This window comes from Bufo gargarizans, chromosome 5 (assembly GCF_014858855.1).
Source record: "Bufo gargarizans isolate SCDJY-AF-19 chromosome 5, ASM1485885v1, whole genome shotgun sequence".
Taxonomy (NCBI): domain Eukaryota; kingdom Metazoa; phylum Chordata; class Amphibia; order Anura; family Bufonidae; genus Bufo; species Bufo gargarizans.
The window spans coordinates 277,937,669-277,950,175 of record NC_058084.1 but is presented as its reverse complement, the minus strand read 5'-3'; the positions used below and the strand labels follow the sequence as shown (position 1 = coordinate 277,950,175).

General features: G+C 42.4%; 1 protein-coding gene across 2 annotated transcripts in view; it reads right to left on the bottom strand.

Annotated features, from left to right (window-relative positions):
* Positions 1-12,507, bottom strand: part of ANKS6 (ankyrin repeat and sterile alpha motif domain containing 6) — a 150,070-nt gene that overhangs the window by 77,905 nt on the left and 59,658 nt on the right. For both annotated transcript variants that reach the window (XM_044293485.1, XM_044293486.1), the window contains exons 4-5: positions 7,124-7,328; positions 389-495 (exon numbers count right to left, since the gene is read on the bottom strand). In XM_044293485.1, the coding sequence (XP_044149420.1) occupies positions 389-495; positions 7,124-7,328 (312 nt within the window). The remainder of the gene's footprint in view (positions 1-388; positions 496-7,123; positions 7,329-12,507) is intronic.

The window sequence follows — 12,507 nt, the reverse complement described above, 5'->3', positions numbered from 1 at the left end:
TGTGAAAGGTGCCCCGTCCGGTGGTTCTTCTCTTTACTTCTGCAATACTAAAGGCAGCCAAGGAGAGTATACTGTGTGAATCAGAAGCCACAGAAAGTGCCCGTATGCACTGCCTCATCCTACCTGAGAAATGCTCGGCACACAGACACATGTATCATTTGCAACACAAATTTAAGCAAAAAGAGAAAAACACACTCTGGATTTCAAACACACAGCTTGTGAGGCAGGAAGACCAACTACAGGCACCTGTTGCCAGCAGCTGCACGTGACACTGGTACAGAGCCTGACTGTCCCGATGGCCCCACTATCAGTGGCTGTGCCACAACAGAGAGGCCAGGCTCGCCGCCGGAGCACATACTGGTAGGTACATGAAAGAAATACTCCAAACCTGGGTCATTTAGCAGCATCACCAAGTCAAATGCTGTGTAGCCGTTCTTTGCACGCAGGTTCACGTCAGCTCCTTGATTTAACAGGTATATCACAATTTCTTTGTTTCTAAGTGGACAGAAGAAAAAAACATTGAATTAGAAGTATGCATTTATTATCAAGTCCATGTTTTTCGTGAAAATGACAGTTAATGATCAACATGTATTTCTTAAATGGGTGGGACCCCCTTCAGGGGACTTATGGCCAGAAAAATGACAATATGATAGTAAACATGCGGATGTGCATGGCTACATTTATAAAAACACAGAAAATAATGCACTAAAACAGTAGATGCAAACATAATATAAGGACTAAGGGTACTTTCACACTAGCGTTTTTCTTTTCCGGCACCGAGTTCCGTCCTAAGGGCTCTATACCAGAAAAGAACTGATCAGGCATATCCCCATGCATTCTGAATGGAGAGTAATCCGTTCAGGATGCATCAGGATGTCTTCAGTTCAGTCGTTTTGACTGATCAGGCAAAAGAGAAAACCGCAGCTGCTACGGTTTTATCTCCGGCGAAAAAACTGAAGACTTGCCTGAATGCCGGATCCGGCATTTTTCCCCATAGGAATGCATTAGTGCCAGATCCGGTATTTAAAATATCGGAATGCCGGATCCGTCCATCCGGTCCGCGCAGACCTTTAAAAATGAGAAAAAAATAAATTCGTTTTGCCTGATGACACTGGAAAAATGGATCCGGTATTGCGATGCATTTTTCTGACTGATCAGGCATTTTTCAGAAAATAACATACGTTTGCATACAGTTTGCCTGATCAGGCAGTCAGTTCAGGCAACAGAACTGCCTGCCGAAATCAAACAACGCAAGTTTGAAAGTACCCTAAGCCCTCACTCAGACTTTTAGCCAATATATTTTGATCAAAACCCATCTGTGGCCACCTACCCAGCACCATGGTGGCAGGTCCTACTCTATACCTACCTATACAGTTGTGCATCTACATTCAGGAGCGCGGACCCCGCACATTTAGTGTGTTGCTCCTAGGAACCTCTGTGTGGATCAGCAGCCAATGAGAGGAGGAGCACACACACCTGTATGTACCCCCTCAATCAAGTCGCCTATTGGATAGGTGGGGCAAAAGTGCGCATGAATGCTACTCCCAGGATAGAAGCGCATTCACCCCTAAAGGTGCCACTCCTTCAAGACAAATAAAAAAAATATCACGCCCATCTATTAGGCGACCTTGATTAACGTGGTACATTTAGCTGTGCAAGCTTCTCCCCTCATTGGCTGCTGAGGGACACAGAGGTTACTAGGAGCAACACACTAAATGTGCAGGGTCTGCTCTCCTGAATGTAGATGCACAACTGTATAGGTAGGTTTAGAGTAGGACATGCCTGACTGAGACCACCGTGGCGCTGGGTAGGTGGGCACAGATGTGTTTTGATCAAAATACAATGGCTAAGAGTCTCAGATTTTATCATTAGTCCATATATTATGTTTACATCTACTGTTTTAGGACTTATGGCCAGACTCCACCACCACATCACTGGACCTGAGAAAGGAAGCATACTTACCTGCAGGGTGGATTTGATTTAAATCAAAATGATTTAAATCACGATTTAAATCACTAGTCAGTAAGGCTTGATTTAAATCATAGTTTTCTACATAAAGACTAATTCTTGCTGGTATAACTTATAACATGGAAGTAAAGATTTTTTGAATAACAACTTTTCATATTAGTTTGATTAGGTTTATTCTGCATTCATAGGTTTGTAGAAGTTAGGATTAAAGGTATTTTTCTCAACTCTGTTCATGTTATAACATTTTTGCTGTGAAGAAGAGGCACGTGATCTCTGAGTCAAATTCAGTTTTGAGAACTGCAAAAGTAAACCAAGCATCTGTGATAATATCTTGTAGGCAGAGAAACTGCCCAATAAACTTATCTTACAAAAACCTCTAGAAGAGCATGACATTGTGAATGGATTAATGGAATTTATTCACCCAAAAAATTGCACGTATAGAAACATAGAATGTGTCGGCAGATAAGAACCATTTGGCCCATCTAGTCTGCCCAATATACTGAATACTATGAATAGCCCCTTGCCCTATCTTATATGAAGGATGGCCTTATGCCTATCCCATGCATGCTTAAACTCCTTCACTGTATTTGCAGCTACCACTTCTGCAGGAAGGCTATTCCATGCATCCACTACTCTCCCAGTAAAGTAATACTTCCTGATATTACTTTTAAACCTTTGCCCCTCTAATTTAAAACTATGTCCTCTTGTAGCAGTTTTCCTTCTTTTAAATATTCTCTCCTCTTTTACCTTGTTTATTCCCTTTATGTATTTAAAAGTTTCTATCATATCCCCTCTGTCTCGTCTTTCTTCCAAGCTATACATGTTAAGGTCCTTTAATCTTTCCTGGTAAGTTTTATCCTGCAATCCATGTACTAGTTTAGTTGCTCTTCTCTGAACTCTCTCCAAAGTATCAATATCCTTCTGGAGATATGGTCTCCAGTACTGAGCACAATACTCCAAATGAGGTCTCACCAGTGTTCTGTAGAGCGGCATGAGCACATCCCTCTTTCTACTGGTAATGCTTCTCCCTATACACCCAAGCATTCTGCTAGCATTTCCTGCTGCTCTGTGACATTGTCTGCCTACCTTTAAGTCTTCTGAAATAATGACCCCTAAATCCCGTTCCTCAGATACTGAGGTTAGGACTGTATCACTGATTTTAGTGTTGTAAAATTATTATTAAAGGTTTTACATGAAGTCCTAAATAACATACATTGAACTACAAGTGTATATAAAAATATGCGCCATTAAGACATAAGAATATATCAGATATACACTGGCAACGAGGTAGTTATATTCAAATGGCTTAGGTGAACATAACCAGGGATATAGGGAGGTCAGAGGGGAAAAAAGGGGTGGAGGGGGTTAGATGTGATTGGTGTAGGTCTGTTATATATCATCACAATTTGACCGTCCTACCGAAACATCAAAACCCTACATCGGTTGCATTAATCATCCAATTGTCAATAATGGACTATCTTTGCCTTATTTGATTCCAGGTCCTGCTTGCTACAATCATTTTATTAGGGATTTAGGTATCTGAGAAGTGTCTGTATGATCGCCAAGGGCTCCAGATTCTCTCAAATTGAAAAGCGGTGCGGGCATCCCAGTGCGCTAATTGCTCTAATCAGTACAGCTGATCACATTTCTGTATCCAGTGTAGAAAGTTGGGGGGGGGTCCGGAGACTTCCAGTGCACCGCTACTAATAGTCTGGCTGTCGCTAACAATGTACTGGTCAGGATTCGGGTGTGTTTGGCACACTGGAACTCTCCAACTATCCCAAAAAGGCATCATTTCGGAGAAACTGGAACCGAGGCCTTACACACCACCGAGATGGTTTTGCATATCTTTTGCCAATAGGGTTGAATTTTTGAGCAGGTCAACCATATATGCCTGTGTCCCTGTGCCATTATTACATCTCCAGCATTCAGGGCTACAGTCAGGGAATTTACGGCTTAGTCGCTGAGGGGTATAGTACCATTGCATTAGTACTTTATAGCCATTTTCTTGTAACTTCACACATCAGGCATCTGGACACCTTCGAGAAGTTCAACAATGCTTGCTTAGAGTCATTAGGGGTAAAATAAATATCTAACTCCCTCTCCCACCGTTCAAAGCATGGGAGGGTTTTGGGTTCTGTGTATCATTGATTTTTATATTCTGCTCTTCGGTTTTTACGCCCCAGGTGCATTATCTTGCACTTATCAACATAAAATTATTAGTTGCTAGATTTTTGACCATTCCTCTAGTTTTCCTAAATAGTTTTCCATTTGGTGTATTCCTCCAGGAACATCAACCCTGTTACAAATCTTTGTGTCATCAGAAAAAAAGACACACCTTACCATTGAGGCCTTCTGCAATTTCGCTGATAAAGATATTAAACAATATGGGTCCCAGAACAGATCCCTGAAGTACCTCACTGGTAACAAGACCATGGTCTGAATATACTCCATTGACTACAACCCTCTGTTGTCTGTCCCTCAGCCACTGCCTAATCCATTCAACAATACAGGAGTCCACGTACAGCCTTATTCTACATAATTAAAAAACAAATCTTTATTTCATGATGGAATAACCTTTGGATGGTAATATATTTTCCTCAAAAAGCATTTTATGTTAAAAAAATCTGATTTAAATTTAAAAAATCCTTTTTTTTTTTTTTAAATCATTGATTTTTATCCACCCTGCTTACCTGCTACCCACCGTATCTACCACACTTTGGTTCCGCTCACCAACATTTTATTTCAGGGGGGTCACGTATGCCACAGCAGCCAAGGCCTGACTGCAACAGTGATGTGTCCCCATGCATCCTGTGAACCACTGACGTGACACTTAGACGATTCATCACCACTGCAGCCAGTAACTGGCTGCAGCACTACACGTAACCCCCGTGAAACAGGACTGAAGGAACAAGAATCTGGAGGCAAGGAGCAAGTAGGTATGCTTCTGTCCAGAGATGTGGATGTGGTCTGACAGAAAGGCCCATAAAAGGTGGATAACTCCTTTATTGGTTATTCACAAAAAGGTACTTTAGGACATAAAATTGTAGTCAAGCAGTTATCTAATAGGGAAGAAGCCCTCATGCTTGCATGGAACCAAGCCATAATGACATGCAGAAGGCTACAACACACAACAGTTGCTCTTTTTTCCTGTCCACACACATGACAAGGTTTTAATTCTGACTTAAAAAGAGACAAAATTTAGACAAACAGCAGAGCAATTTTTGATGTATACTTTTCTGCCCTTCATTTTTGGATCAAGTATTTTCAGACAAAACATGTCCCAAAGGCAAAATGGTGAAGAAATCTGGGGCATAAATATTACATAATCGAACTGGCCTAGAAATCTGCAAAACAAATCTTTGATGAAATCCACATGTTACATACAAAGCTCACTGAGGATTTGGATAAAATCTGCTGTGAATTTCCACAAAACCCACTGCAGATTTTTTACGCTGTAGGTGAATGGGGTTTGTTAAAAACGTGGAGTCTACTGTATTAAAACGTTTGACATGTCACTATGATGCGTCTAAAGTTTTATAAAAGTTTGGTAAACCTTTAAAAGAAAAGAATATATCAAATAATCAAATTCTTAGCCTTCAGAAGGCCTCCTTAGTTGTGTATTTGTACATCAAAATGTTTCTTACCAAAGCTGGTCATTCGATTTTTGTAGGAGGATTCTGCTGATTAGAAGTTCAACAATCAAAGAGGACCTTTCACCGATTATGACACTGTGAACTAAGAATACAGACATGGAGAGCGGTGCCCGGGGATCTCACTATTATCCCTGGGCGCCACTCCGTTCTCCTGCTATGCCCTCCGGTATCTCCGCTCACTAAGTTATAGTAGGCGGAGTATGCCCTTGTTCTTCTGTAGCGCTGGCCAATCGCATTGCAGAGCTCACAGCCTGGGAGAAAATAACCTCCCAGGCTGTAAGTTCTGCGCTGCGATTGGCCAGCGCTAGAGCAGAACAAGGGCAGACTCCGCCTACCATAACTTAGTGACAGAAATCTCTGCCTACTATAACTTAGTGGCCGGAGAATACCGGACGGCATAGCAGGAGAACGAAGCGGCGCCCGGGGATAATAGTAAGTGCAGTGAGATCCCCGGGCGCCGCTCTACATGTCTGCATTCTTAGTTCACATTGTAATAATCGGGGAAAGGTCCTCTTTAAGTCGATGAGGTCACTTTAAGTCTATGAGGTCACCGTATTGCTTTCTTTACTAGGGTGAATAGGACTTCACACATGGTAATCTCCCTGATGCTGTGTGTACTATGCACAGGGCAGCAGGGAGATTACTATGGCAGCTAGGGCTTCAGTAGCATCCTGGCTGCCATGGTAACCGATCGGAGACCCAAGATTACACTGCTGGGGCTCCGATCACAACTGCCACTGCAACACCAATAAAGAGGGGACCCTGTGGCCACTGCCAACAATGATTTTAATACTGGGGGGAGGGGGGCACACTGCGCCACCGATGTTTTTAATACTGCGGTAGAGTCACATAGCCAGCACCCGCCTTCTGTATCTGTACTAAAGGTTAATTATCATTGGTGGCACAGTGGCCAGGCCGGGTACCTGCTATGCTGGCTGCTTGACTTTGGTGCTCGGGCTGATGCTGAGGAGGACACAAAACACTCAGGAGGAGGAGGCTGCCGTTTGCTGAGCTGACTAGCTCAGACGGCGCAGCAGTTTATTATCTTCCCCGTCCCGCCTCCTGCTTTAATTAGCTACACATTCATTGGTGGCAGTGGTGCGGGCAGCTTCAGAGCCTGCTCACTTCATTAGGCTCAGCGGCGGCTGCACCATAAAAGGGAGGGACCTCCCTCCCTCCTTCTCCACTGTCTGGACTGAGAGAACATAGCGCACGCCGAGCACCATGTTCTCTCATAACAGGAGATACTAGACTGCGCAGTAGCGTAGCCTAGTATCGAAAAATTGAACATCCTGGTACCAAATCAATACTGACCATATATGTATGGCCTACCCTGAGGCTAGGCCTTCAATATAGAAGACATTTCCAGGGAACCTATTTACGCAATATTCCCAAAAAAAACAAGGTAAAAGACATGTGCACTAATAATCAGTAAAGAAACAATTACATCTGGACATTTCCATTTTATCCTGAATGTTGGTATTACTTTGTGAACTTACCCATGGTAGGTGGCTTGCATTAAAGCGGTCCAGGCATGGACACTGTCCTGCTTGTTTATGTCTGCATTCTTGTCAACCAGGAGTTGCACTAGCTCCAACTTGCCAGTGACGGCCGCGATCATTAGTGGAGATGCCCCATCCACATTAACAGCATTGACCTGACTGGGATCTTCATCCACAATCTCTTTAACCAGCGACAGGTTCCCTAGAAGATACAGTTAGAAAGGAAAAATGTATTTAATCTATTACATGATGGATGGATGATCCGGCCAAATGGCATGCCAAGCCATACAAAATTCAGCTATAAATTGTGGGCATTTTCTTCTACTAAGAAAGAGCTTCAATTGTCCATATTGTCTGTCTGGACGTTCTTTATGTGCGACCAAATCCGAACTGCCCTTTACACGGTCACATGTCCCTTATCAGCCAATAGAAGCTTGCAGTCCTACTCTGGGTTGCCATAACAACTTATCACAGGTTTTAGCAGTTCACAAGTCCTTAAATATTCAGTCATATGACTGCACAACTACACTGCTACATGCATGGGGGGCAGGGGCCACTATTAAACGGACGGGCGCTGTGGAGTTCACTGTTTAAGGGGCAGGCACTGCGGCAGACACTGTTAATGGGACGGCCACTATGAAGGTCACTGTTAAAGGGGTGGTCAATGTTAAAGGGGCGGGCACTGTGGAGGTAATTTTTAAAGGGGCTGGTACTCTAGAAGTCACTGTTATGGGGGAAACTGTTGATATCTTTTTTACGACAGACGGAAACATAAAATGAAATAGATGAAATATACCCGTGTCCTTCTGCTAGTCTTTTTTTATTTATTTATATATATATATATATATATATATATATATATAGATACAAAAAATTGGACTGCACTTCCAGCAATTCGTGAAGAAAATCTGAGTTTATTCACCCATCTTGTGGCAAAGCAACGTTTCGGCTCCAACTGAGCCTTTCTCAAGCATTGGTGAACAGTACATAGCAAACATATATAGGTGTGTCAAATATACAATCAATATAATCACATAATTGGTACTTTACAAATAATATCTATATATGGTACATGTCAATACAAAAATACATTTCATTAATATGATATCAGGTGACCTGTGCTAGATCAAATGACAAAAAATCAAAACTGTGCACTAGTTAAAAGAAATATCGAAGAATACACAATTATATGCACCTGTAGCCAATTATCATGACATTAGTATATCAGCTGTAACGATAGCCAAGTGCAACAATATACAGGATTGATGAATTTTAACCTGATAGAAGGATGGAGCCCACATATATAGTAGCGCCAATCGGCGCGTCCTGTGCAGTCCAATGCGCATGTTCCAGCCTATCAGCGTCATCGGAGGAAGCCGCATCCAAGCGCCACGTCGTCGCTCACTGATGACATCAGCCGCACCTTAGTGACGCCCACCGATGTCAGCAGCAGGCGGCGCCTGCGCTCTGCCCTTACCACCCCATGTCCACCATATTGGTTGAGGGAATCCTGTCCAGGAAGGATCTTCATTATAAATCATAGTGATAGAAAGCATTCTATAATATCAGTTGCTGTGGTCACTTGCCACAATACAGCAGGTGGTATGCGACAACGTCTTTATCCAAAACGATGGACGCACATCCTGAGATCCCACATCGGTCCCCGGCACGTCAGTGTCGTTGGCCCCATGGGATCAAACCCAGCTCTTTTAAGCAACTAAGAGGGTACTCCTCATTATATCAGAGCGCTATCCACATAAGGATATTCTGTACAAAACTGGATCCATTCCCCTATTAATGTATGTTACCACCTGGATGGAACAGACGTTTGGGCTGCACAAGAAAATAAAGTCATGTAAATCAAACTAGATTAACAAATCAAAAACAGAGTAAATAATTTATTCTGGGGCTTATCATCCACTGTCAGGTTCATCCATCTTCCACAATATCTTCGAAATCGCAATTGTCTAAAAAGACAGTGAAAAGTGTATTAGTGACAATGTGTAATAAATTGTGTTAATAATTTTTTTATTTTTAAAAAAATATATATAAAACCAATGTTTCTGTACTATACATAGGATTGTATACAAAGGTCATACAAGTTGCATCAGGGCAAACTGCTATCCTCACGTAATCCCTCCATATCTGTAATCAATATTCAGACCTACAGGATAAAGGCTTTTCAATGTTTGAATCCATTGCATTTCTTTTTTCTTTAATAGCGCTATCCGGTCCCCACCTCTCCGGGGCATTGGAACATGGTCTATGACCCAACACTTAAGATCTTTCTCCCTATGTTTAAATTGCCCAAAATGTCTTGGGACTGGTAGGTCCTTACGGCCTTTCCTAATTGAATGACGGTGGTTATTTAGTCTAGTTTTTAGGTCTGTGGATGTTTCTCCTACATATAGAATATCACATGGACAAGATAGCACATAAATAACGAATGAGGTATCGCAAGTGAGATGGAATTTAATGGGAAATGCTTGCCCTGTCTTAGGGTGTACGAATGCCCTAGATCTCTGGATCAACCCGCAATTGACACAATGGAGACACGGGTAACACCCCGTGCCCAATGGTGCCAATGTAGTTTGTATCGTCCTGGTTTTTGGACCCAAATCGGCCCTCACTACTTGGTCTCTAATGTTACGAGGTCGACGGTAAGCACACATGGGAGGAGTTAGAAACTCGGGTATCTTTTGGAGACAACTCCCCAGTATGGGCCAGTGTCTCTTTATGATTTTACTGATGGAGTCACTGTGCTCCGTGTACGTGGAGACAAACGTAATTCTCTCTGGTCTATCTTTGTTGGCCTTGCCTCGCATTATAGTGTCGCGGTCCATAGCCAGCACTCTCTGTTTTTGCTCAATGAGTAATTTATTGGGATAACCCCGTTGTTTAAATTTAGAGACCATATTGTCTACCGTCTGCTCTAAAGTATCATTATTATCCACAATGCGTTTAGCTCTTAAAAACTGGGAGTGGGGGAGATGCTTTACCATACTACGGGGGTGGCAGCTTTCATACCTTAGAATCATGTTCCTATCCGTAGGTTTCGTATATAGTGTTGTGGTAAGCTTGCCTTCACAAATCTCCACATTAGTGTCAAGGAACTGGACTGCAATATTGGAGTGTGTCAAAGTAAATTGTAGTTCACCATCAATCCCATTAAGGTAATGGTGAAAATCAAACAATTGTTCCTCAGTACCGGTCCAGATGAGGAAGATGTCGTCTATGTATCGCCACCAGCCCAGAAGATACTGGGCATGGTCGGACCCATAGACGACATCTTCCTCATAATGGCGCATGAATATGTTGGCGTACGTTGGGGCCACATTGGACCCCATCGCCACGCCACGTTTTTGGATGTAAAACGTATCCTGGAAAAGAAAGTAGTTGTATTCCAATACTATCCTCAAGAGTGATATAACAAATGAGCTCGCCTCAGGCGTCATGGATGACATATCCAACATATTTTGTACCGCCATAATGCCCTTGTGATGGTTGATAGAAGTGTATAATGACACCACATCAAATGATGCCAAAATAATCTCTTTTGTCATATCAAGTTTCACAGAGTTAAGTTTGTTCAAAAAATCGGATGTGTCCCTAATATAGGATCGTCCCCCTGTAGAAAAGTTGCGTAATATTCTGTCTAGAAAGATGGATATGGGACAGAACACTGAATCAGTGCCTGAAACAATGGGGCGCCCGGGTGGGTCCACCATTGTTTTGTGCACTTTCGGCAAAACATAGATCACCGGAGTGATGGGGTGGGAGACCGTAAGGTATTCCCTCAGACCCTCATCTATGATGCCCGCTTGTGTTGCATCTGCCAAACATTCATCTATTAGGCGCATGATATTGAACTTAGGATCACAAGATATCTCACAATATACATTCACATCACTAAGTTGTCTTAAAATCTCCTTGGTGTATTTGGAGGTATCAAGTACTACAACGGCACCGCCTTTATCGGCCGGTTTTATAGTGAGCTCAGTATCCCTCTTCAATTCAGTCAATGCATGTATCTCAGCCGCAGTGAGATTGGGGAACCTGAAGCCCTCATTAGACAGAAGAGCCCTCAGGGCACCAACCTCATTTTTTACCGCCGAGATATATGCATCGACAGCTGGTTCATTTACATTTGGATTAAACAAACTTTTCTTCGATAGATTAAACATCCCACATGTAAATTCACTGGACCTTGTTGTCTGCTCACCACCCTTCCCCTGAAACCATACTTTGAGCTTAATAGAGCGAAAGAAATTACATAGATCAGACTCAACATCTAACCAATTAATCTTAGCATTGGGACAAAAAGATAAACCTTTTGATAAAACAGAGACCTGTGCAGGTGTCAACAATTTAGAAGAGAGATTAATTACCGCTATTTCTTCCTTTTCTGTATTTGTGTCCTTGTTTTCATATTGCGGCTTTTGTTGGTCTCTTCTGTGACGGCGGCCGCCTCTTCTAATTCGTTTCCTCCTGTAATAGTGGAATCCGTTCTGCTCCCTAAAAAAGCTTCTGGCTCCCCTTTATGTGTCTGGATGTTTTTTCTCACTTTTTTGTTATCCCTTGTGTTACCAAACGGAGGATTAGCAGGTTGCCAGCTGTAAATATCACCCTTCTTGTAATCTTCAATGTCGCGTGCCCATTTACTCCTTTTTCCATCTTCAAGCTCAATCTGCAGTTGTTGAAGTTGTACCTTTAAATTTTCTTTAAATTCAACGACTGCATCATCTGTCATGTGTGCACAGAGTTGCTGTTCAATGTGTGCCATATCTATGGTCAATGCTGCAACCTCTTCTTGCAAAAATTCAATATTTAGTAGTATAAAGTCTATGGAATATTTATTGGACAGAGTTTCAAAGCGTTTACAGTAAGGATCATTATGTGAAAACAAATTAGGGCGGAGGTGAGATCGCATACCTCTCGGAATACGTTGTTCCTTATAATAGTGTCCAAGAGTCGTCATGTGCAGCTTTAGCGATAATATCCTTCTTGACTGGTTTTCATATTTTCTCTTAAGTTCCTTTAGTGATGGGGTGGTGAGGAAAGCAGCATCTCCCTCGATGCTACCAATAATACGCTCTGCGTCCTCCTGTGTATAGACATAGCCACTGGGTGCATCAGGTTGTGTCATGTTGGTAGATCAAATCCAACCAAAAGAAAACGGTCTTCTCTATTGGAAATAGTTGTAAATGGTGTGCTCAGCCAGTAACACTTGAAAAATAAAAAAATAAAAATACAGGCGGCACCACCCTTAGTATGTGGGTGCAAAATCCAAGGACGGCAGCAGGTGCTTACCCCACGTTTGTAGATACAAAAAATTGGACTGCACTTCCAGCAATTCGTGAAGAAAATCTGAGTTTATTCAC